This window comes from Amblyomma maculatum, chromosome 1 (assembly GCF_055883805.1).
Source record: "Amblyomma maculatum isolate TAMU_Amacu chromosome 1, ASM5588380v1, whole genome shotgun sequence".
Taxonomy (NCBI): domain Eukaryota; kingdom Metazoa; phylum Arthropoda; class Arachnida; order Ixodida; family Ixodidae; genus Amblyomma; species Amblyomma maculatum.
Window position 1 is genome coordinate 470,032,270 of NC_139344.1, and position 27,317 is coordinate 470,059,586.

Consider the following 27,317-nt stretch of genomic DNA (forward strand, 5'->3'; position numbering starts at 1 on the left):
TGTGAGAAAGCGTGGGATGTGGTGGCGGGTACGTGGCACGGCAGCGACGATAGTAGCGAACAATTGTAGTGTAGTCAAGAGGTTCGATGGTTGTTTTTAATGAAGGTTTGGGGAGGACATCCACCGGCGCCCGGAAGCTTAGTTCTCGGGCAAACGCATGAGCGCGCTCATTTCCGAGGATGTCCTCATGCCCAGGAACCCGTGTGATGGTGATGGTATCGGGAGGGGTAGGTAGAGTAGATAATATTTTAGCAGATGAGTGTGGGAGGGTTCCTCGCAGTAGATATCTGTATGCTGTTTGGGAGTCTGTGCATATTGTGGTGAGCTGAGTCTGCAACTGACTGATGTGTGCAATTGCGAGTGTAATGGCCAAGCATTCGGCCTCGGCGATGCTAGTGCATTGGATGGAGGCGGCATTGAATGTAGAGGAGAAGTAGTTGACACCATGCAGGCAGTCGAGGGCGCCATCGATCCTTGGAAGAGGGTACACGTCTTTCTTTGTTATCTTGTTTAGGTGTCGATAATCTGTGCAATACCTCCAGCTGTTGTCTTTCTTTTTGACGAGTACTACCGGAGACGCCCAGGGGCTGCTCGACGGCTCAATAATGTTGCTGGCCAACATTTTCTCCACTTCTTCCTGAACGATCCGGCATTCAGAAAGAGCAACTCTGAAGGCCGTCTGTGAATAGGACGGGCATCTCCAGTATCGATGCGATGTGTGACGACGGATGTTTGACCCAGGGATTCGTGACTGAAATCAAAAATGTCGCTGTATGACCACTAAAGGCCAACAAGGGCACTGGCTTATTCAGGACGCAGGTCAGAGGCAACCATGGCTGAGACGCAGTCCTCCGGACTATGCGATGAGGCAGGTTGTGAAGGTTCTTCGGCGTGACGGTCGGACAGCACTGCAGAAATAGCAAAGCTGGACAAAGGTAACAGCTCGGCAAGGAAAATGCCCTCCGGGAGAACTTGCGAAGACATGCTAAAGTTGAGTACGGGAATGTAGGTGAGGTTTTTCTCGACGTGTACAACGTTATGAGGCAGGACGATGTTACGCTGTAGAGTGACGCTTATGATGGGGGGGTTGTCAACGAAGTCGTCGTCAGGAAGGGAGGGAAAAGGTGACATGGGTATGTATACTGCCGCCTCAGGAGGTAGGCGAGTAAATGTACTGGAGCGGAGGCGAGGCTGGGAATGGTCAACACTAGGGTCGTGAGCACAATGGGGCGCGCGCGCCGATCGAGGCGGCCATGCTTGCTGTCGCTACCTACTCTCCAAGGCGAGATGGCCCGTTCACACACCTCCTTTATTCTAACACCATGGCACAGACAACCTATTGTAGTTACTAGACCTGCGCGAATAGTGTCCTTTTTACATTCGAAGCAAATAGTTAAACCTCGTTTTAACGAACTTGTAAAATGTCCGTAATTTTTTGTAACATCCAGGTTTTCGTTATATGCAGTTTTCGCATGGAGACCCCAAAGGACCGTGCATAGCGAAAACTAGATAAAGAATTCATTGTAAGGGAAACTACATTGAAAATATTTACAGTAAATTGGAATTATTCGAAGTTATAGAAGCGGTGAAAAGCTTCGCGATCACTCTAAAATCGCGTGGCGATACTGCGATAGCAGCCTCTACCTCTGCTGCAGCTTGTGCGACGCGTCTACAAGGGAGTGGGGAAAGGGGGTGGTGGAGAAATCAGTCTGGGGGAGAGCGCGCGGATTCGTGCTGTCGGCAAGCGAGGAGGCTCCTGTGCCTTCAAGCATGTTCCCGCTCGCCCACCACTGTTGCCCTAAAAAACCGCCCGGCGCGCTACGCTATTCCCACTACTGACACCCGGGATGCAGGGATGAACCCACACTGCTCGCCCCGTGTCTGTTTCCTTTGTTTTCCTATTTTTCACTGCTTCTGAGCATGAACCAACGCTCTTAGATAAGAGTCTCTTATCTAAGAATATTGGCATGAACTGCCATATCGCCACATGAAAGCGAAAGCAGCGGAGACTGCTGCGGTCGCTTGTTGCTATCGTAGACGTTCCTCATGTGTCAGTTCGTGTTTTACCGTACTGAAACTTCTGGGCTTCTGCCAAATTTCCAGTAATTCAGCCCTAGCTAAGAGACAATCGACGCTGTGAGTTCATTATATCAAGGTCAACCGCCGCGACATGTTCGTTACATGGAGTTTTGAAATAGACACACTTATATGGGGGTGGCGTTGGGGAATTGAAAAACTTTGTAAGGTAGAATAATTCCCTACATGGAGGTTCATTACATTTTGTACAGTCAAATCTCAATATAACGAATCTCGTGGGACCACACAAAATTGTTCGCTATTTTGAAATATTAACTCTTTCACTGTCACGAACGTACCGGTACGTATTCGCGTTTCCTCCCCGCAGTGTCAATAACGTACCCATACGTATTCTATCTTGCGTTCAAATCTTCGCGCCTCACCGTAAAGCTACCGCGCTTGGACTTGCTCCGCCATCTGTTGAATCTTTCTACAAGCTGATATGCTCGCTCCGCGCCGATATGACACATATATGGAAGAGTATGGTGCGACTGCGGCCGCCCGTTCTTTGCTCGTGGGAGGGGGCGTGGTCACTCCGTGACACTACTCTCTCGAGCGAGCGATCCTTCGGCGCACGCGTGCGGTTATGGGTTCAAAGTTTGTTCTGCCATTTGCGGCAGGTTTGGAGGTTTTTATTTTTATTCTTTGTCGCGCTTCCGCTCAACGTGGCAAGTTCAGGGCCGCACGCGGTTGCCTCTCTCTGACTGACATATGACTCGATTGCTCCATTCGCTCTCTCCACGCGCCCTCGCTTGAGGACAGCTTGCTGTTAGCAGCAGCAGCACACGAGTGTTTTAGCCTCTTTCCATCTTTTTCTCTTTCGACTTCACTACGCGTCGTTTCTCTCCCTTGTGCTGGCCACTGAATGTGCGCCCTCCGCGCGCGCTTACTTTCGGATGGCGGACCGCGCGGGACCTTCGACGGCTGACTGGAGCGATGGCTCTTCGGGTTCTGATTACCAGCCAAGCTCGGATTCGGACTCAGGATCTACCACACTCTGAAGAAGTATTGGGCGTGTTTTTTTAAATTTTATCATATATCATTTATAGTCAGACTGATGATGATGATGTTTATTTAAACACCTGCAGAACACTGAAATGTGCAAATTGCATTGACTAATTTATTTGTATACCCATCATAATGCAAAATAAATCTTTATGCTCGTTCCCTGATATGCTCGTTCTCTGAAACCAAGCCGACACTGGGGGTGCGTCCCGGTCAGAAACAGCCGACAGTGAAAGGGTTAAGGTATGTTGCTGGGCGAGTTGGTTAATCATTATCAGAGGAAGAGCGCTAGCTGACAACAGACAAGGACATATTGGTCAGACAGGCCGTAGCATAAATAAAAGGCTATTAGAGCATCAAAATAATGCCAAGGGAAAAAAGTCTGGCAATTTGGTGATTCACTGTCGAGACTGCAGTCCCTGCTGCCGCCTCTCCCCGAAGTTCAATGAAACAGAAATTTTGGCACAGAACAACAATCAGCTCACCCGTGAAATCAAAAAAGCTGCCGCTATAAATGAGCAAACGAGCGTTAGCACACCTTTACTTGCATTGTTAGGAAAAGAATTTTCATTCCTTTTTGCCTAGATGTGTTTTTGTGTATTCTTTTTAGTTTTTGCCTGTATATTGTTTTATATTTCCTCCTCCTTTTTCCAGTCTTGCCTGTTCTAGTCAAGCAAATCTGTCTTTGCTCTCCCCTTTTATTGCCATTAGGTTTCATGCATCTGTGGTTCGTTTTTAGTCCACTACGGCGTCTCTCATAGCCTTAGTTGCTTTGGGACGTTAAACCCTACAAACCAACCAACCCGTTCTGTTTTTTCTGATTGCTACGCATATGACAACCTTCGCCTTTTTGTCTGTGTCATTTTACCAGTCATTTCTGGCTTTGTCTGAATTTATTTGAATGTTTTTATTCAGCGTCTTTTAGGCATTTGATCACCTATTCCATACTTTTTCCGGTCTTAGCACTTTTAACTGCACTGATTTTTGCAGCCTTGCCTTTTAGTCTAATTTTATGCCCGCGCTACGTTTTTGTTGTTTATTGGTGTCGTGCTTTCATTTTTCACTTTTGCCGTGTTACTTGCTGGCCCTGATTGACTTTGTTTCACCTTGCTTCGTTTGCGCCCTTGGTCTTTGTTTCTCTACATCTGCCCCGCCCCGCACACTCCGTTTCACAGCGTTATGATTTTGGTGTTCAATAAGAAATGCCACCCCTTGGATGCTTGCCGCGGTTCGAGCTCTGATAACTGCACTCATGCGCACCACTTTTGGTCTTTTGAAATATCGCTGTAATGAAAGACATGCAGTTATAAGCCAGTGGTCAAACTGAGGTATGAAAATGACGTACCTCGACAGTAGGCACATGTACAGACAAGCAAAATCTCAAATGAAAATGTTGCATTAACTTCAAACTTGATTTAATAAGGCGAAAGCCTTTAACGCCTATTATTGTCAACAGAAGGTTATCGACAATAGGTTGTCAGCAGTAGGTTCTCAGCAGAAGTGTCATGCTTTCGAGAGCGGGAGTTAAAAATAAATTAATAAACCATATCTCCACTGGGAATCGAACCTCCATCCCTTGGATCCCTAGCCCAGTGCTTTACCAACTGCGCCTCACCCCAGATTGTGAAACGCTCTTCATAATTCTTCTTGTCTACCATGAGGATGATAGCGGGATTCCACGAGTGAGAGCTACTGCGCCTTTCCTTTCCTGTAAACAAATTATAGAACGCCGGTGAACTTTGATGCGTTCAATGAAATGCTGGTTGTGTTCGACAAGGGGCGTGCTATGTACCGTCATGACATCACCAAGGTGATTCATGCATATACGAAGCTGACCCGCCAGGCATCCAATCCAGGCGTCAGTGCGGCGCCTTTCATTTGCCGCTTCCTCGAACGCCACACCACACAGCAAACAGAAGCAGAACCAGATGTCTAGGAGGCTTTAATACAGCAGGCATCAGCGGCATTTAAAATTGATTTACAGGATAGAAAAGGTGCAGTATCTGTCACAATTCTCCGCGGACGCTTGTACCACACGGTAAAAAGGTGGGAGTGAAAGAAGAGCCCCCAGATAGAGGTGCCCTAGTGGAGGGCTAGAGTCCACTGCATCGCACTTTAGGGGTCCAAAGTGCCCTTTAGAATTTTTTTTATTTTGAAGAAATCTGTTTCCTTCTGCTGCATGCAGCACACACACCAGCACAGTACACCTTCCACTTTGCGAAACTCCTCATAGAGTATAAGATTGCACCGAGTGATGAAAATGCAGACTTTGTCTACGCACAATAAAATATCAGAGTTTGATATGGCTTCATCTTCAGTGTTCATTGATGTTTGAAAATCTTGTCTCAGTCTTTCAAAATGATTGCAACAGATGATCGGGCAATGCTAGCTGTCTGCAGAGGCCAGTTTGCTTTTTTCTTGCGTCAATTTCTTGCAGCGAAAACTGCTTTCCTATCTTCTTGGCACAATGTTGGCTGCAGTTCGCTCAGATATCGCAAAAATTTTGCAATAAGATAATCAGCAACAAAAAAAACCTTCCCGCACACGCCAGTGCCACGATCGAGCGAGCAGCGAATGACACACAACACAGAAAGAAAAAAGGCTGGTGGCTAGGCCTGCTAACTACAGCATATTAAACCAGAGAATTTTGGTGGCACTAGATATAATAATGATGATGATGATTACCACATCACACAGACCGTGCACGCAGAAACAGCAGTTTCTGTTTCACGCGGGAGTTGCGAGTTGTGGTGCTGTTAATTTTAGTCGAATTCGTAAAACAGTCCAGCCCACTTATAACAGCCGCAGATATAACGAACATTCGCTTAGTACGAACGAGGGTGATGCTACCGTGAAAATATATATTGGGGCAATGGCACAGTGTCTCATATAGAATGGAACTGTTGCTGCCTCAACACTCGGTTAGAGCGAACGCTAAGCTGTCGGGCCCCCGTTGTTGACCGAGCCGGCGGTGTTTGGCGCGGATTCGCTCGATTGCGAACCCGCGGCAGGCGAATTTCGCGCACTTTGTGTTCCCCTGACACGACGCGAACACTGAGTGCACAAAGCGTCCCCCGGCGCTCCTTTGTGGGTAAAATAAAGTAAAAAAAAAGAAAAACCGCGCGTTGAAAAATGAAAACGAAAAAGCGCGTGCACGGTGACGAAAGAGAAAGTGGCGCCGCCCGCGTCGCTGTGATGCATCCACGTGATCTGCGTCGGCCAAACCGGAAAGTCAGGCGCCTGCTCTACCGGCTCAAACTGGTTCTCCATTTGTTGCTCCGTTGCCATCCCGTTCAAGGTGTGCTACCGGTGACGCGTCATCCAATGCTTGTTGATCGTGATTGATGCTGCCATGCCAGTTCACATCAGCTTGCGTGCTGCGGTGGAGATGTTGAAAGAGGCGTGGATGGAACTCACCGCGGAGTGCATAGCAAATTGCTTCCGCAAGGCGGGTTTTATGGGCCCAGGCACCGAAGACGCCATAGATCACCCACCGGAAGGCCGGTCGCACGAGGACTTGTGGCAATGCGTCATTGACACGCAGCTGGCCGGACCTGGTGTTGCCTGGGACGATTTCGTTTCTGCTGATGACGACGCCGACATTGCGAAGCCATGCACTGATGAAGCTATTGTGCGTGAAGTGCGAGCCCTTCCTGACTGCCCAGAGACCGACGAGGACGATGACAAGGATGCTGCTCTACCGCCGGTTGCTGTGAATGCTTCAGCCGCGATCGGTTACATCGCGTTGCTTAAAGAACTCGTGTGCAGCAGAGGCCTTGGCGATAAACATATTACCGCGCTGGACAAATTAGAAACGGCAGTGATGCGATCAGCTTTGAAGTAGCAGACATGCATCACGGATTTTTTTCAAAAATAAAGTTAACTTTTGTCTCGCTTGCTCTTTTTGCCCATATTATAGGTGGTCCACTTGCTACGAACTTTGGATACAACGAACAAATGCCGCGTGACAATCAAGTTCGTTATAAGTGGGCTGGACTGTACTGGTGTTCCTAGATTACAGCAAAAAAAAATTAGGCATGTTATTTTAAAATTACTTTATATTGAAATTCGTAATTCTGAAATATTTCTAGGTTGAAAATATAGGAAATCTGTTTGAGATTTTTAAACGATTCGTTAATGTGGTGTTCGTAGTATGTAACAAGATTTTACTGTAATAATTTTCTTTGAATAATTTTAGAGAGATTATTCTGAATGCTCCTGACTAACAGAAACAGTTGAATGGCACAAGAAGGGTTTTCAAAATTACGTACTTTTCTAACACATTAGGCCATCAAGTAAAAAAGCTTTTAAGCTTTTTCACACGCACTGAAGCCATGTTGACTTCCTACAAAAACAGCCATCGAAAATTGGGTCGACCTGTGTAACATGTCAAGTGTGAGACTTATCTGGGACCTCCAAATGTAGGTCTTAACTGCAATTGTGTCACTGCACAGCTGTCTTTTTTAAACGGCGATTTCATGGTACCATGACCTGGTAGGGGGTCTAGCAACTGGGAAAACCGGGAATTGTCAGAGAAATTTCATGCACCAGGAAAAATAAGGGAAATGTCAGGGAAACCATCCAAAAATTCGCCAAATCAGGGAAAATGGCACGATATATTCTGCAGTGCATTTACATTTTAAGCTGGTGCTCAGCAAGTATGTTATTCGTGCAGATTTTTTTGTGTGAACTGAGCGCGTGGCCCCCACCGCAAGCCGCGCCACTAAGTGACACGCGATATATTACTTTGACGCCAGCGCATGGCTGAGCTGCCACAATAGAAGAACCGATATGCACGTGAGTTGGGTACTCAATAAAATATGCGGAAATGCTGCGTGGAAGTAGTATGCGGCAAAAAGCAGGAATAATCACTCCGGCAGCGGCCAACGCGAAAGTGATTGGCGAGCTGAGCTACAGCTGAGGTCCGTTCTGACCAGTGGTTGACCGCTCACATCTTCGCGATCTCGCCACAGGCTCCACGCTTCGTATGCGCGATAAAATTTCTTAGAGCGCTAACTGTATGAGGCGACAATTCGCGGCAACATGCAACGCGACGGGCTGAGGGCCGCCAAAGCATTGCCGCTCATCCGCATCGCATTCCGCACTAACGCCAAGGTAAAACGCATTGGGCCGTGGACTTTTCTGACAGAACGCACTTTGCACTGACTACTCAGTGCACTGGCGATTTCAACGCTCCTAGTCGAGCCTGGGGGTACCACCGTGAAGAGAAACGGGGACGCAAGTTGGCGGGTATTGCGTCTACATTAGGCCTCACTCTTCACGCAGACCCCGTCCACCCAACACGTATAGGTAACTCCGTGACTCGGGATACGTGTCCGGATTTAACCTTTACCTGACACATTCAATATGCTGAGTGAGTCAACACTGAGGAAACCCTCGGTAGCGACTCCTGCATACTAAACACTACAATGTGGACCAGACCATTAGCAAAACCCACAACACAGGCTCGACTCCCAGGCTGGTCTGAATTTAGAAAAAATTACAACACAGTGACATCCATACTCGAGCGAGGCTACCAGCCATGGTCCCAACAATTGGTTTCTAGCCTTCGCTCCACCGAAGCCAAAATTCAACTTTTCGAGGGCATATCAGACGTGGATAACCACCTCCTCCACCTCTGGGAAGCACGGCATTGCTTTGTCCGCCTGTGGCGCCGACAAAAGCATAACCGTAAACTTAAGGCTCGAATTTCCGAGCTCACCCACAGGCAGCCTAGTATGCGGCCCAGCTCACAGACGTCAACTGGGTCGACCGTTGAAACATGGCGGCGCGGCAGATGTCCAGCAGGAACACCTGGCGGCTCTTCCATGCTCTTATTGACCCAACGCAGACACACACAGAAACTCAGAAACATCTACAACGTGCCATACACAGCTTTCAAGGCGACACAACTCAGCTAGCGCACAAGTTGCGGGATCAATACTCGTGCACTGCCCAGGACCCCTGGGGACCGGCGCACTCTTATGCAGGTTCAGAGAACGCTGAGCTGGATCAGCCGTTCCAGCTCCAGGATCTGTGGGCTGCCCTGGCGAAAATGAAGCGGGGTGCAGCCCCGGGTCGGGAATAAATTAGTCAAATTACTGGCTAATTTACCCGATTCAGCCTACCAGTCCTTATTGGATTACATCAATTCAATTTGGCTCCAGGACGCGTCACTCTCCATCGATTGGAAGACTTCTCTGTTCACTTTCATTCCAGAAGCTGGCAAGGCCATTAACACAGATAAACTTCACTCCATCTCTCTAACCTCGTGTGTGAGCAAACTAATGGAGACGATGGTGCATGACAGCTTGTCCGAGCTCATGGAAAATCAACACATCTTCGCAGACTCCATCTTCAGATTTCGCTCGCACAAGTCCGCACAGGATGTTCTGTTACAACTTAATTGGGGCGTTCTTGACTCGGTCGAATGCCCCACATCGACAGGGTTATACTCGCCCTCGACTTGAAAGGGAGCCTTCGACAATGTTGCTCATGAGGTAATGCTCCCTCATCTTTCACAAATCGGCTGCGGACGCAACGCGTTCAGATACATTCGGCAATTTTTGACAGATCACTAATCCTACATTAAAATACAGGATTAAAATACTTAGGTGTTCCTCTGGTTCCAACTTAGAACCAGAGGAACACCACAGCGTGCAGTGGTCTCCTCTCTTGTTCAGTCTGGCTATGATGCACCTGCCGGCCCAGTTGGGTGTTGTCACTGGTGTGCAGCATGCGCTGTATGCCAATGACATCACCCTGTGGGCCACGCAAGGTTCCCTTGGAGATATTGAGGCCTACCTGCAGCAAGCGGCAACCATGGTGGATCATTATGCTTGCCGCTGCGGCCTTCAATGCTCCCTTCAAAAACCTGAATTTGTGCACATAAGCCTCTCACCAAAGTGTACACCCAAAATGAGCTCTCTTTAGAGACAGGACCAATTCCTGAACGCACAGAAGTCCGGGTACTGGGGCTCTTCATTCATCAACATAGACGGTTGGACACTACCTTGGCGAAACTCCGTAAGGTGGGGGACCAGGTGGGCCACATGGTCCGCATGGTCCGCCAGGTTTCTAACAAATGTGGAGGGTTGCAGTGCAAAGACGCCTTACGGCTGGCGCATGCATTCGTGACCAGTCGAATCCTGTATTCGGCTCCTTACCTCCACTTTCGGAAACAAGACGAGGATGCACTCAAGTCAACCTGCACAAACTTTTTAAGAGAGCCCTCGATCTCCCCGTGGACACCTCTAACCAGCGTCTACCTGGCCTGGGCTTGGTGAATACGTTTCGGGAGATCTGAGAGGCTCACTTAACCAACCAATACACACGTCTTTCTAAGACACTGTTGGGTCGCCGCCTCCTTGCCCAGCTACACATCCAACAATACCACCCTTATGGAAGAGCGTGTACATCTCCCTTTTGAGTGGAAATGCGCCCTCCACGTACGCCCTCTTCCTAACAACATGACACGCGAAGACCACAATGGCCGGCACCTGACGCGGGCAGAAGCCCTGGGCCGCCATTATGGGTCGAAGCCCGGCATTTATTACGTGAACGCCTCCGGCCCCCACCATGGGGTATGGTACCAGCCGCAGTGGTCCACCAGTCCAAAACTGTTAACGGGCTTACATTTCGCGCCCGTGACATTACTCACGTGGAGAAGGTCGCCATTGCGTTAGCAGCTACCCACATTGATTCCAAAATAATTATCTCCGACTCGCGAGAGGCCTGTCGGAATGTCGAACAAGGCTGGGCTCTATACTTGGCCTACCGATTACATCAAAATTGCACCTATACCGGGGACCCGCTCACCGGAAAATAGTATAAGCTCCTGCTCATATGGGTCTCGAGGGGCAGCCGACGCCACCGCCCACGCGCTTTCTTTCTGGGCTTCCCATATTGATTCCCTAGATCAGGACCTCAAATTCGAACGCATATATTCTTTTGAAGACATTGTTCTTTGTTATCAATCTTGCCATAGCCTTTACCGTTACCCGAGTAAAGGTCTATCTAAGACGGAGGAGCAGCTTCTACTCCGTCTCTATACCAACGCTCTGCTGTGCCCAGCAGCACTGAAACATTTTAATAATCCTTCCTTCACGGGCAGTTGTCCACACTGTGCGGAGAAGTTTTCGGACATCTATCACACGTGTGGGCTTGCCCACCCAACCCAGCTATTTTTCCTCACCCCATGCCACTCGGGAGGACTGGGAGGCAGCCCTGCTCGGCTGCTATGACCTGCAGGCCCAAAAGGCCTTGGTCGAGCACGCCTTGGCAGCAGCCGACGCCACTGGAGTCCCGTACTAGGGACCCCACCTACTAGTATTTGTAAGGGCAAAGATCCGGCTCATGCATATCGTACCCCTTTTGAAACATTATATGTTTTTCACCACCACCTCCGCCGTAGAGTAGCACGCGGCGGCGGCATGAACTCAGTGTACCGTGATTCGTTATGCAATTTGCACTCTAATTTGGACTCGCGATGTTGTCATCCGGCAGCATGGTTGATGTTCCCTACACATCTAAAAAGTCTGGCACTGGCTGTAACTCAACTGTCCCGACGGCACGCTTGTGGCCGACGTCTTCTGGTTTTTGTTCCTCGCCCGTTTCTTACGACTTGCAAAGGCTCGTTGCGTGCACGGTAACAATCTACTGTTTTTCGTCATCTCTATTTGAAGGAAAAACTTTGCACAAAGCGTTGCATTGAGAAACATGAGCGCAAACGGAGACACGCATGAAGCGGCGGCTATGGCAGCGAACGCAAAACAGCAAGGAAAAAAATGACGTGCCGATCACCCCAGTCAGTGGGAGACGCGGAGAGCTAATCAGAGACCATCAGCGGTGTTCGGAAAGCCGGCGCATGTAGCCAGTTCACTTGAGCGAAGCCATTTTGAGATAGCGCAAATTGCGCTCAAAGAAAGTAGCTTTAAAAACCAAGCTCGAGATGGTGGCAGTCGCCATCTGCAACGCCCGTGGCGTGCGCGGGAATTTCGAACACATTTTTTGTTTTCGGGGGGCATTTCGTGGCTGCCGTGACGTTTTGAAGGCCGATTTTATCACATTTCCTGTCTGAACTCAATGTTAATAATTTGAATGTGTAGGTGCCTGAAAGGATAAATGTTCTGAAAATGAGTTTTACTCGAAATCGATTTTTGACCATTTTTGACCATTCTAAGATTCGCGTCTCTTCCTAATTAACTCTATGGCTGTTATCTTTAAGAATTTTCACTTCGAGCGCGCTAAGAAAAGCGCGCTGTCCCTCGAGACCGGTCGTGACCTAGGGTGCCTCGCATCGAGGCACCTTATATACACCTGCATTTTGACCAATCAAAACTGCTGTTTTTTTTTTATACATGGGGCCTATAGAACATTTCGCAACTTTTAGTATCAAAGAGCTCTGCTGATGCTGGCATCATACTTTTTTAATTTTCAGTAAGCTTGCAACGTTTTTACTTGCCATTAACACTAATAACAACCTTTCACGATTATAAACTGCAGAATATGATTAGTAAATAGCTTTTTGTTGGGAATTATTTGTCTATGCTCATTATCATAAGCAGCTACATTTTTGAGCCTCTTCACTCGTCAGGGAACTTGACCTGAAATAATGAAGGAAAACCTGAAAAATTCAGGGACTTTGAAAATAGTGGTTTGCTAGACACCCTTCCTGTGCCTGCACACCCTGTGTCAGGTGTTGGAAAGTGGCCCTCGTATCCATGTGCCCTGGCCTAGCTTTTTTGTGCTCGCACCACTGTGCTTGATTAGCAGATGTCACAGGATGAAGAGTGGCTGATGCAGCTGCAATCAAGAGAGCTGCGCATCATTGGAATAATATGGCATACGTGCACTGCAGACAGTGCAGGCACAGAAAATTGGTATTCACTGGTCTGGGCACAGCGCTTGCCCTTGCTCACTTGTGCTGTCGCGTGTATGGCAGGCCTGCTCCAGTTCCCAAACGGGCTTGCAGGCACACAGTGCATATGCCATCCTGAGGAAGTACAATGCACCGAAAGGCAACCCCTGCAACTGAAAAAACCAGGGAACGCCGAACCCTGTGTGCAAGTAACAAAAGAAGGTAGCCGACTAACACGCTGATGCCTGCAACGTGAAAGCGGTTCAAGGAGAACCAACAACAGTGGTCTTAGCATTCACAAATGTTTTTCAAAAACCCTCCTTTCTCGTAAAACCGCTGAGGTTTTCGGCGACTCGAAATAGATGCACTCGAAAGTGCTGCTTTTCTTCAAGCAAAACGCCAGCGAGCTGCAGTAGTCGGTTACATCACATGCTGCATCAGTGGTTGTATTGAGGCAACGTGTTCTTGGGGCTCCATGTGCGTCTGCCCTGCTGCTTCTCCAATGGCTGCCAAGGTCGTCAAAATTGATGACAAAATGGAGAGTAGTACTATCACCATAAATAGCAAACGAAATGTCCCTAATCCTCAGTGCGGGAAGATTTGTCTGCAAGAAGGGCTCCAGCTTCTTAGACACATTCTGAATTCGCCAGAAGAGGGTAAAGGAGAAGCAACACAAATTGAAGCCTAACGGTGCTAGTTTCACCGTTCATCAAAACTGAGAAAAACTTGCTACACTCAGCCATGCCAACTAGGCTCTAAAAAGGAAGGCAGAAGATCCTCACTGCTGAACTTAAGCAAGTTTGTGCATGCCTTCAGGCATTTTCTGCACAAGGCCTTTAATCGAAGCTATCGAAAGCTGAGCTACCAGGAATACACTGCAGACGACAGCAGCTAAAAGGTGCTTTGCAGCTGCCAAACTCACAACTGAAAGAATCTGGCACTACTCTGAACATTGTCTTTTGCTGTGTCTGTTGCTACATATTCACAGTCTATTAGCTTGCTTACTCCTTCCTTCAAAAAAAATTAGGTTGTGCCATTTCCATGTGTCACTACAATGTGAAAGTAAGCTTGGTGAGGGTGAAATTTAGGATGGACACACAATTTTTGGTGGTACAGTTAAATCTCGTTACAAAAGACACTCGGTTATAAGAGACATTTGAAAATGGTTTGGTTGGTTTTCCTATATCTTCCATGTTAACATAATTGCATACAAGAGACATGGTTACAAGAGACGCTCGGTTACTAAGGACAACTTTTTCAGGTCCCTAGAGTAAATTCTTCACTATTTAGAAGAGGCACAACCCAGGTGTGATCATGCAATGCAGCTGAAGCGTACCAACTTGTACATTATGCCCTTCAGATTCCCTTAGCTAAATTCTGTTCCATATCAGCATCGTTTATGTTGCATATGTCAAGAACTGAGAAGGAGTGCTTCCCCATGATTGGAAAGTCAAAACGACCCCATTGTTTCAGCCACTGGCATCGCATTACTGTCACCTACGAAACTAATCAAAATTCATGAATGGCATCCAGCGTTTTTAACTCCTTGCTGTTAAAATTTGATCACAAGATGAAACCTTAGAATCCTGATGTCTTTCTTTTTGTGGACAATGCTTCTTGCAGCACCAAAGTTCTCGTGTTCAAAGCCACCAAAGTTATGTTTAACCTCCAAACTCCACATCCTACCTTCAACAAATAGACGAAGGCATTATGCATTCTGTCAAGTTGCTGTACAAAACAAGGTTGGTAGAATACCTGTTGCTCGACAGGCATCAAGACTGTACAGTAGTAATTCATGCAAACTTTGCTGTTCAGGTGATTGCAGATGTCTGGAATAGCCTAAAAAGTGAAGCTGTGAAAAACTGTTTCAGACAAGCAGGCTTTAAATGTGGTGACATGATGTAAGAGGGCCCATATATGGATACTGTGGAAAGCTTCCTTGATGATGAAGCTTGGGCGAGCATCCAAGAGACTGCTGAGGTACCAAAATCTTTTTATGAATTCGTATCTGCAGATGTGGATCTTGTGTGCTCCCGAAGACCTTACAGACTGTGCATTCTCGCGCAAGTAAATGGCACATGTGCCATATGTGCCATAGAGAATGACTACGAGGACATTTCAGAGGAAAAGTGTTAGCACTTGAGGGTGACAAGCATGTAAGAGAGCTTCAAAGAGTGCTTCAAGAGTGCTTGTGCCATGTGATTTTAGTGTTCGACGAAATGCAGTTAAGAGAAGTGATTTGAGTGCATTCAATTTTCCAAACATTTTAGCAAGACCTGTAATGGGGATCCAACATTGTGCAGCCTTTTTTTTTAAACAATTGCACAATATTCAGTGCCCGAAACCTATGCACGAATTTGTGGGCATAATAGGTGTGCAAGCGAAAGCAAGGGGAGTGGCAGTTTGCTTATGCTAACTTCCAGGAGTTCTCTGTCGGCAATCTTACAGAAAGTGTTTCAAATAATTAGGCGCAACACTGCTGACATTATTGCTTAATATAAAAGCAAAATGTTAGGAAAAATGCTAGGAACACTGTCAGACGTATCGCAGAGCAGTGCTGTTACAGCCCGCACCAATTCAATCTAAATAAATAAGAGCGAACAGTTCTTATTTAGTTAGCACTCTGGTGTTTTCATGACAAACATTTAATGTAAAGCACAGCAGAATGTTAGGATTATTACTACTGAAGCAGAACTGACCTTCATAAAACATGCATTCACATGTTTACGAGCGCTGCACACTCGGTGTCGTTGGCCCCAAACAGGGTCATGCCGCCTGCCAGAGTACAGGCACACTACGAGCAGCTGCGGCCCACTCCAGTGAAGCTCATTCATCCACCTAACTATTCCAACACCATGGTCTTTGCCTAGTACTTCTTTAATCAGTAGCAGCTCTTGTCTGTTTAAACCATTCTAGACTATTATAGATCATCTTTCCGCAGATCTGCCTCTTAGCTGTTAGCTGTATGTGCAGAGTAGTGTTGGGCCTAGCTAAAGGGTGAAAAAATTTCCTTAGCACTTATTACTGCAATCATTATTACATAACAAATTATTTTTTTCTCTCTTTACAGATTTGCATTTAAGAAATTGTGATAGATACCTTGATTAATTGTAGAGCAAGACACATCATTTATGATATAGAGCTTAATTATTAAACAATTAATTAGCTCAATTAAGTAATCAATTTTTTTATTTATGATTTTTAAGGACATTGTAAAATAGAAGCCTGTCAGCATCAAGGATGAGACTCTTTCTTAAGTCTTTTCTTAATCAGCAGTTTGGCTTGAAATCACTGTTATCTACCGGACTATACACACTACAACACAAAGGTCTCTCCCATATTCCTCCAATTAACCCAGTCCTATGCTAGCTAAATCCACTTGACCCCCGCGAACTTCATAATCTCATCCGCTCACCTAATTTTCTAATGTTCCCTGCTGTGTTTGGCAACTCTTGGAATCCAGTCTGTTACTCTTACTTTGAAGTATTGAACGTGAAGAATAAAACAAAAATGCACCTGAAAGTTCATTAAATGGGCTTTCAGGCATTGCACATGTATAAAATGGTGTTGTTGCCAAAGTTCCTTCTTCTGTGTTATCAAGTACACAAACTGCATATGTGCTTGATACATAAAAATGCCATAGTAGAAATTTGCATTACGTGAAAGCCAACTAAACTAGCATCCAGCTGTGTGTTTTTGGCATTCGATGTTTTGAGCCACATTGCCAATTAAGAAAATTTTTAAAGGGGACTCGCCTCTGATATTGATGGCCTTAAATTTCTCCTTATAATATCCCCTTTAAAATTGGAAACAGAAAGTTCATTTTAGTTACTGACTGTGTAATAATTAAGCTCTATAACGTGCATAATATCCACTCTGCTGTACAACCAGTGTGCAGAGACTGCACTGAGGTATCTCCAATTTATAAGATACAGTTCATTGAGCAGAAAAAAAAAAAAAAGTAGTCCTGCGGGGCAGTGCCAAAATTGCGATGAAAAATGAAATGACGTATATTTTCGGTAGGGATCCTCTACGTACAACAGTGCGCAGCATTTAAACAAGTGACTCCCCCCCCCCCCCCCCCCCACTTGTTATGCATCATCTGTCGCTCTCACAGCTAGCGATTTCAGGCAAAGAGCATCTTGTAACCTTCATGCTTAGATATAACAAGGGTTAATAGGTGCAAGTGCTAAGAGGCATACCAGGCCAAGAGTAGTGTTGGTTGTGCTCTGTGTGGTGATCAAATTCACTCCCTTGTTAACAGCAGCATGAAGTCAAGAGGGCGGAAGGAAATCCTTGTTTTCAGTGTTGCTCGTAAAGCATGTGACTCTACCTCAAGGAATGCTGCCAATTTTGAAGTGCAGGCACGAGACAGTGACAAGAGATGAGCGCAGTGTAAAGGCTTCCATAATGAACCCGGTATTATGAAAAAAAAAAAAGTTGTGTTACTGTTTCGACCAAGCAGTGCCTATTGTTGGACAGAGGTCTCCCCATCTAACCTCCCATACTTTTTGTAAGCAGTGTGCCCCAATTGTGGAGTCGATTCTAATGCAGAAACCGGTCTCCGGTTGGCATAACCTTTTCTGGCACTGTTGGCCGCCATGTGCTTCTGTCTGAGTTAAATGCTGCAAACATGCTGCTATGCATAGCTACCTTGGTTGGAACTACCATGAAGGTTTCCAAAACCCTTACTTGAAAAATGGTAGGAGTTTGAAGAGGGGGCTTTCGAAGCGGCCTTTTTGTGTAATATCTGTGCAAGTTCAATTAGAGTGATGATATTCTTGGGTTTTAAAACAGTTGGCTGACCTCTGACCTTGCTCCATTGCAGACAGTCCTTGAGGATTCTGGTCACATCTGGGAGACGATCAACAGAGACGGCTACGTGCACTTTCTGGTGGCTCTAGTCACCGTGCTCTGCCTCTGGGTGAGTGACTGTAGTTCATTGAAGCATTACTGCCCTGTGTGAAGTTTTTCTTTACGTGTGAGGGCTAAAAGCTGTTGACTGTCCATAGAAAATTCATAGGGGGGTTGGGGGGTCTTATGTGAAGGTGTTCTATGATTCTGTCTCACTGGCCATGTAAAACATTGTGAAAGCACTGCAGAATCTGCACTGAAGAAATGAGAAAGCCTGAGCGTTGCTGCTCCACGCGGTACATTGCACACTCCTTGTAGAGCTTTTGCTAGCAAGGCCTTGGCTGGTGCCGCACAGTAGAAATTTTCTTTCCTTGGCATGCATTCACTGCAATTAGGGTGCCTAGAAGGGAAGGTGTGAAGAATGCGGCGCGCTGCTCGTAGACAGGAGTGACTGCTGCTAGGGGAGAACAGGTCACTGCAGTCAGGGGCACCGTCAGCGTTTCACGGGAGACGTTGCTTTAGTTTGCTGCTTGTGCTGCTTGTTTATGCTTGCTGCATGCTGCAAAGATAATATTAACATGAAGGAAAAAAAATATGAGAAATGGTGTTTTGTTCCTAGGTGCGACTTTGGATATAAGTCGTGTTTGGTTAAAGTGTTCTTTTTCCAAGACCACTTTGATGGAAAGCAGACTGTTTCAGCGCATCTTCTTGCTTTTGTAATAACTGGTCTAACAACAAGCAATGTTAAAATATAGCGCATACAGGGTGTTTCACATAACTTGAACCAAGGACTAAAAAAAACTACGAAGCGCAGCTTGGCGCAACTAGCGGCATATTATTTCATTCCGCTCAGCTAGTTAATTAATTAAGGTAAATTCTGCAAAATATTTATTATTCACTTTGGGACCAAGCGGGCTTCATCAAGTTGTGGAGGGAGTTCGGAAACAAGCTATCCATATTTTTTCTACCAATGTGCCTATTATGTGGCCATTTTTTCCGAAATTCAAAGGAAGGTCGCGAATTAATGCTAGCAGTCAAGCTAAGTGCAACTTTTTCTCGTCTAGAATTGTCTGTCAGCAGGTATGTCCAGCGCGAGTTCAATTGCATTGCGAAATGGAATTGGGTAGTAATACTGCACAATGTTCCAGTACAGATATTAAAAGAGGAGACTGATTCATCACCTGTCGCGTTTCTAAAGGCAAAAAAAATGGACAAACAGCTTTGAGAACGTATGTTCCTTCAAAGAAGACACGAACAAAGCCAGAAGCATATTGTTACAACGGGGGTTTGACGTCGGAGTGCTGCACAGATCGAGGGGGCAGAGAACCAGCTGAACGGCTGCGAGTCCGGCACGAGCACAAGAGTCTCCTCGTCTTTCTCAACGTCCTTTTCCCTTTCTTCTTCTATGTGTTTTTCCTGTTCCTCAGGATTGCTACATTTCCCCCCGGGACAGCCGAAGCCCCCCTGGGCGAGGGAGTTAATAGTGCCTGCGGGATTGGCACGGCTTCATCCGGGCGACATGAGCGAGTTCCGTTGTAGCTGAGCGACGACCACATGCGGTCATGCGTGCGATTTCGTAATTCAGGTCACTGATGTGGTCGAGGACAACGTAAGGGCCAGCGTAATACACCAAAATTTTCTGGGCTAAACCACGTTTCCAGAGAGGTCGCCAAAGCCACACTAAGTCTCCAGGTGCGTAAGACACATGGCGATGCTGTCTGTCGTACCGAGCTTTGGAACATTCTTGCGAAGCCAGAATCCGCAAACGGGCGAGACGGCGAGCTTCTTCGGCCCGACAAAGAGTTTCGGCGATGCAAGGTTCGTCATGGATGGAATACGGAAGAAGGGTGTCGAGGGAATAGCGAGGATCACGGGCATAGAGAAGAAAAAATGGGCTGTAGCCGGTCGTCTCATGTGTTGCAGTGTTGAAGGCACACATTATAAACGGCAGTATTGTATCCCAGTTCTTGTGGTCTGATGCAATGTATATAGAGAGCATGTTAACGAGTGTGCGGTTGGTGCGCTCCATCAAACCGTTGGCTTGAGGATGGTATGGTGTGGAGTGTCGAAAATGTAACGAGCACAAACGGAGAAGCTATTCCACTACATCTGCCGTAAACTGCCGACCTCGATCACTGATGATCACTCGCGGAGGTCCATGGCGCAGGATGGCGGAACGGAGCAAGAACATGGACACGTGGTGATTGGTGGCTGAAGGAAGAGCGGCCGTTTCGCAGTAGCGAGTGAGATAGTCGGCACAAACCACGATCCAGCGATTTCCATCGGAAGATTTCGGGAAGGAACCCATAAGGTGGATTGCAACTTTCTCAAATGCACCATGTGGTGGAGTCACAGGATGCAGCAGCTTCAGCCGCGAAGCCAGAGGGCGGCCGGGCAAGCAGCTCACGTCGTGAAATTTCATCCCTAACGATTTCACGAATGGTGCACAGGAGACTTGGGGATGGAGATTCTTCGACGCTGGCCACGGTAGTGACATTCGCCAGTCGCCCGAACTTCGGTGTAATCTGGCGGGCCTTGAGGACCTCGAATGTCCGGCAGTGTCGAATAACGTCGGTGACCGAATTCAAGTTTTCTTTGGCAATGAGGAAGTGGTAGACGTCTTCTGCAATGCCCTTGAGTAGATGGCCTATCTTATCTTCCTCGGTCATCCGACTGTCGACGGTCTTGCATAATTTCAGTACTGCCTCGATGTATGTGGTGCAAGTCTCACCTGCTGTCTGAGCTCTCTGAGCAATTGTCTGCTCAGCCTGCCTCCTCTTTGCAGTCAGATCGCCAAAACATTCTTTGATAGCTTCCACAAAGCCCTCCCAAGTGGTCAGAGAGTCTTCATGGTTCTCGTACCACATCAAGGCGGTCTGCGTCAAGAAGAATACCACATTCGCTAGTTTCACCACCGAATCCCAGCGGTTGAAGCAGCTCGCACGTTCAAAATGAGTGAGCCACTCATCAACATCTTCCCCTGCTTGACCGGCAAAAGAACGAGGCTTTCGAAGCGATAGCGTTGCGTACGAGGCAGTTGGTGGTACATCACCAGACGAGGACAGAATGCTTCGCGTTGATGTTCGAGACTGCTCAGTTGTCTGCTGCATTCTTGGAGGAATAGGAGAAAGACCAGCGAGGCGACGGCTCCGGTGAGGCTCCAGTGGTTGAAGATGCGTCGTGTGGGTATTCGTACCCAGCGTCTACCATCAAGTTGTTACGACGGGGGTTTGACTTCGGAGCTCTGCACAGGTCGAGGGGTAGAGAACTCAGCTGGTGAACGGCTGCGAGTCCGGCACGGGCACGAGAGTCTCCTCGTCTTTCTCAACGTCCTTTTCCCTTTCTTCTTCTATGTGTTTTTCCTCTTCCTCAGGATTGCTACAATATGTTTACAGGAAGAAGGATTGACAATAAATGTAGAGGAAACGCAAGCTCACAGCACACAGCCTTAATTTCTTTAAGCTTAGTTTCATTCAGGTAGGTTGCATCAGGAAAGTGGAGAAGCGGAATTAGTGGGCTGCCTTGGGAGGTGACATATAGGACGGCTTTCTTTCAAACATGATAACACTTGCCGCAAAGACATGGGCACAAGAAAAACTTCTTGGACGACACGGGCAATCCCTATCGCATTCATCTCGGAGAAAAAGAAGATAGTAAAACCTCATTACAAGAGACACTCAACAGACCCGAAAATGATGTCTCTTGTAAGCAAGGTCTCTTGTAACCAAAAATTGTACAGTAGCCGACGGGTAATTCGGACTCCAATAATTCGGACTTGTAGGATATTTCGGACTTCAGTGAGGCACCGTCAGTCACCCCATAGAAGCGCATACATATTCGCGACGGATATTTCGGACTTTAAAAGTCCGAAAGTTCGATTTTTCGGACTAATTTCAGTCCCCTGCAGGCCAAAATCTGCCATCTTATCGGCTTTTCGCCGGTATGGTGGCTAGAAGGGAGAGGTGGCGCGACCGCGCATTCCGCCGCTTGGAGAAAACGCGCCTTCGGTTCATGCCGCCGCCACTGGTCGCCGCTGTGGCGCTGCTGTCAGCTCTTCGATGCATTCTCTCCGGCGCACGCCGGTTCGTTCGTTCTTGTTTGCCTGTAGATGCTGCTTGAGCTGTGGTGCTATTTTTCAATCGGCTTTGCCCTAGCTCAGGTTATCCTGTTTTGTTTGGTGCCTATGTAGTTTTTCTTGCCGAGGTGCTAGTGGGAGTATGTAGTACATGTGCATACTTTTCTGTTTCTCTTGCGTTTAGAAACCCCCCGCTAAAAAAAAAAAAAAAAGAATGAAAGAATCGTTGTCAGGCAAAATTACCTTCAATTGCTAAACAAAAAATTTAATGAAAGCATCGTTGTCAGGCAAAAGGGCAGTCAATTGCTAAAAAAAATTAATGAAAGCATCGTTGTCAGACTAAAGGCCAGTCAATTGCTAAAAAAAAATTAGTGAGAGCATCGTTGTCAGGCAAACGGCCAGTCAATTGCTAAAAAAAAATTAATGAAAGCATCGTTGTCAGGCAAAGGCCAGTCAATTGCTAAAAAAATTAATGAAAGCATTGTTGTGAGGCAAAAGGCCAGTCAATTGTTAAAAAACATAATGAGAGCATCGTTGTCAGGCAAAAGGCCAGTGAATTGCTAAAAAAATAATGAAAACATTGTTGTCAGGCAAAAGGCCAGTCAATTGTTAAAAAAAATTAATGAGAGCATCGTTGTCAGGCAAAAGGCCAGTGAATTGCTAAAAAAAATTAATGAAAGCATTGTTGTCAGGCAAAAGGCCAGTCAATTGTTAAAAAAAATAATGAGAGCATCGTTGTCAGGCAAAAGGCCAGTGAATTGCTAAAAAAAAATTAATGAAAGCATTGTTGTCAGGCAAAAGGCCAGTCAATTGTTAAAAAAAATTAATGAAAGCATCGTTGTCAGGCAAAGGCCAGTCAATTGCTAAAAAAATTAATGAAAGCATAGTTGTCAGGCAAAAGGCCAGTCAAAATTGCTAAAACATAATAATGAAAGCACGGTTGTCACGCAAAATGCCAATCAATAACTAAAAAAAATAATGAAGCATTAATGTCAGGCAAAAGGCCAGTCAATTGCTAAAAAAAAATATTAGTGACAGCAACATCCATGACCAGCTTCTTATGTGCGAGACCTGAGTGAGGCAAATGAAGTTCTCAAAGACTGTGGCATCGAACACACATCTGTCATCACTCAGGCCAGTTATTCAAGGCTGATATTTTATATCGCTGGATATGTGGCGAAGAAATGCATCGCTGGCACCAAATGTGAAGACTAATGCAGACAACTCCTCAGTCTCAAGAACGGAACTGAGCGTGTCTTAATTACCAGTTGAAGGTCAGCGCTCGTTGTGTCGTCTTCTAATCTTGTGCTCCCGTCCACGTTCCGCGCTGTTACCTCAAGATGCATAACCAACATATGCCCAAGCTGCTATTCTAGTTAATTACCAGTGCAGTTGACATAGGCGGTCTTATGTTTCCATCAACCAATCTAAACGCCCCTATGACATCCCATGAAAACACCTTTACTCGCTGTTTTAGTGCGCGTGAAATCCGAAGAGACAGCCTTATTGACTTGGTATCCATTCTCCAAATGACCAAACTGCAGCTGGTTGGTTGTCACGGACATATTAAATTTGTGACAAAGTGATCAAGTTCTATGTTCTTAGCAGACTACACCTGAAGACGCAGAATTCATTTTCAAAAGAAAGGCAAGGGAGAATGAAACTGTTGAAACTGAGGTGGGTTGTTTAATTTGCTATTTGGTTGTGAGCAGTTGTGTCTGGAAATTGTGTTTATTCTACCTGTATTACATGTATATTTGAGGCCATCAACAGCAACCTCAACATTGTGATATTTCACTTTTCTTTCCAGCATTCTTGCCCTTAAGTGCAATAAACAAAACTTTGCTTATCCATGAGAGGTTTTTGTGAATAAAACTGCAATTTGTTCCTTCTGTACTTATAATACCGTTTCACATCGCATGTTGCACGTTCTGGCTATCATCTGGCTAAAAATTGCACTTTCCCACTTTAGACGCACCGGAAATTCGCAGACAACAAAGAATAGAAATTAGCCTGATGCCTGCGTACTGTGCGACGTAACCGCACGTTAAATAATCGCTTGTCATCTGCATTCTCTGTAATCTTCGACTGCAACGCCCCTCAGCCCGAGTCGCTTTGGCTTTTTTAAAACTCACGACACCAAACCAAAATATTTAGCTTTATAACTTCGACCACTGTGCCCATCGGGAAATGATGTAATGCATCTTCAGACCAAAACTTCTTCATTTAAGCAGCATTTAGTAGCACGACAAGCAAAACAACCGGCACAGCCGCATCGCCCGCTTTCACGGTGCCAAAGAGCATATTAGCAGTCGACGTCACTCCTGACTTGCCTATTTTGCTTACCTGGTTAAAATATTTCAAGTGGTAACAATAATTTTAACATTTTGTTGGTATGACTGCGCTGCAATCGCACCAAAGTTTACCCCAGCCACGGCCCGTCTCGAGGGGGAGCGCGCGCTCTCCCTCGAGACCGGCTGTGCCCCAGCGCGAGCCGAGCATGCATCGAAGTGCTGAGAGCAGCGCCACCTACGAGAGGCATGAAATGTAGGAGCGGCGCTCGCGGCCAGCTCGCGTCACCTAACTTTTCTAGCCACCATATTATAGTGTTCTAGAATTGGGAAGTGTGCCGTCTTCGGCGCGCGGCAATAGGAGCAACGTGGTCGCCGGAGCGATGAAAAGCGTAGGTGGCGCTGTCAGCCGTAGGAGCGCATCACAAGCGCGCGCGCCGCAGAGGAAACGCTTGGGTCGTCTGCTTCTGCGGCTCGTTTCCTGCGTGAATTTTGTTGCATCGCGTTGCTTCTCTGACTGTTGTACTATGGCGCGTTGTTGAGCGAAGAGCGATGATTGGTCAAGCAGGAAAACACATGTTTGCAGAGAGCACAGTCACAGTTCCGTCCGTCTCGTATGACTTTGCCCCCCCCCCCCTTCTTTTACTGAATGCTCTTTTCCTTTCGTTCTTTCTTCTTGCTCATTGCGCGCTCTTTCTGCTGCCTTCCCTATTCGAACCCTTCCCTTCTCGAAATACACTCAAAGCATGGTTGACTCAAAGCATGGTTTCCTAAGCAACAGCACCACGGAAGGCCTTCGGGTAACGTCCACAGTCGACCTCGTCGACTACTTATCTGCAAAATGCGGTTTTACATACATTATCACATCGAGACTAAGCCAAGACAAGCTAGAAAACCTCTTCGGCATCGTGAGGCAATTTAATGGCTGCAACGATCATCCCACGCCGGCTCAATTTTTAGTGACAGTTAATGCCCTGGCATTTTACAACTTAGCGAAGCCCCCAAAGACAGGAAATTGTAATGCTGAAATTGTAAATGCCTTACTTGGAATTAGCCGTACAAGCGAGAAACCTACCCAGCTTCTTTCAAATCCTATTGATGAGCTTGACCGTTTGGTTGACGAGGGAAGGCTCGAGGACGTCGAAGCTACTTTGAATTCCCTTCCTTCAGACGACCACAGATACGTCACTAGGCACAGTTCTAGCCGTCTCATAGCTTATATTGCAGGATATGTCGCTAGAAAGTTCATGAAGAAGTTGAAAAATGCAGTACTTGCTCCGCTTATCTCATTTCAAGCAAATCGTGCGCGGCACAAAAAGAAGAAAATCAATTTATCTCAAACTTCAACCACGGAGGTCTTCTTTATCCGTCCTCGGAGCTTGCAAAGCTCGTGCACACGCTGGAAGAGTCTTTCAAGGTTTTTTTCTGGTTCAAGAAAGATTAACGCAAATAGCATGCGTGAATTTGCGTTGCTTTTGCAAAGCGCAGAGGTTTCCAAGCTTGGTTGCCCTACTCATGACAAAGAAATGACAATTAACATAGTGAGGTTCTACGTCTTCATGCTATTGCGTTTTTATGCCAAGTCGCTAAACCAAGAGCAGACCTCTAAAGCAGAGCAGGTAAAGCACCTAAAGCTGAGGAGATGCAAGTAATCGTGTTTGAGGACTTTATTTAATCATTCTGCCTTTCTCTTGTGTGTTTTCAAATTTAGCAGCTTAATTTATTCACGGCCTAGTACAGTTCATTAATATTCTCATATAGTTCTGTACAGTTTGTACCATATTCTTGCACTAAGTCGCGATTTTTTTTTTTTTTCACGTCGTCCATTGTGTGGTTTCGTTCATTGCTATGTGCTCTCATTCATTCATTTCGTTTTGAGTAGAACTGCCAGTTCATATGTATTCGCCCACATTTAAATAAAGTCATCAGTAAGCGCTGGCATAATTTATGTCTTCAAGCAATCTTCGCATACCTCTATTTACATGTGGCGCAAAAAGTACGCTAGCCTAGCCTAAAACCCCATTCACTGCGTTTTCAGTACGTGCGAGCGTCGATGGAAGACTTCAGTCTAACCCGGTTGGATGCCCGCATAAACCGGTGCATCCAATATTAAAAATTTACATGATCATAGAAATACGTTAGACATTCGTCATTGAACCTCCCACTAGTGTTCGAGAAATTAAGTACCCAATACGTTCAGGAAATATATCTTACCGTTGCTTGTCAGTTCGTCGGCAATCTGTATATCTTACATTGCCTGTATGTGTATTGCCGTTCCCTGACGACGGCCGCTTATTTTATAGGGAACTAGTTGTTTTGTTCATGAACATAACCGTTTTAATACATTTAGACAAGCGTGTGGGAGCTAAAGCGACACAATTTATTGCTATGCGCCTTCGGAGTCCGATTGAACTAGCGGTGCCGAAGGCGGTTCACCCAGCTGTCTGCTCCGCGCTCACTGCGCTCCTCCTGCACACAGCGCCCTCTCTCCTGTCATCGCTGAAACGACCAGCTCGCCGGCGGCAGACGGCACACTTCTCAATTCTAGAACACTATAACCATATCGCCGGCGCAACAAGCGCCATCTTGGATTGAGGTGGATTGGCTCTGCAGTTGGATTGGCTTGACATGGTTTCGGTGCCCCATTTTTGCCAGGAGAGGCCCCTGCAATCTCTGCCACTTCGAGGTGGCAGTCGGATTGTCATCGCCGTCAACCTGCTTTTGTCGCCAACGCTGACGCGGGCAGCTATCTCTTTGTGCTTTGTCTCATACGTCCGGCGTGTTGTCACAGGGGCGACAAGTTATTATTTTTGTTGATAACTGCGCGGCTCACGGCGCCTTCGACAACCTGAAAGTCATTCGGCTCGAATACCTGCCACCAAACACCACCAGCGTGCTCCAACCAATGGACCAGGGGGTGATCAAAAACCTTAAAGGGACACTAAAGAGAGAAAGGAAGTGGGTTTGCATCGATAGAACGCCAGTTCCTGATTACAAAAAGACCACTCTTAGTGAAAACAGAGCTGTTATAAGGTAGTAAAGAAGAATAACAGAAATACAGGTATCGCCACCACAGCCAAACGGCCGAGGCTCGCAACTACAAATCACGTGACGCGCTAGGGATCCCGGAGGCTGACAAATGCGAATTACGTTGAAT

General features: G+C 46.5%; 1 protein-coding gene across 3 annotated transcripts in view; it reads left to right on the forward strand.

Moving 5' to 3' along the window:
- Sting (transmembrane protein sting) overlaps nt 1-27,317 on the forward strand; it is an 89,822-nt gene that overhangs the window by 21,026 nt on the left and 41,479 nt on the right. For all 3 annotated transcript variants that reach the window (XM_084605318.1, XM_084605311.1, XM_084605326.1), the window contains exon 4: nt 17,773-17,864. In XM_084605318.1, the coding sequence (XP_084461444.1) occupies nt 17,773-17,864 (92 nt within the window). The remainder of the gene's footprint in view (nt 1-17,772; nt 17,865-27,317) is intronic.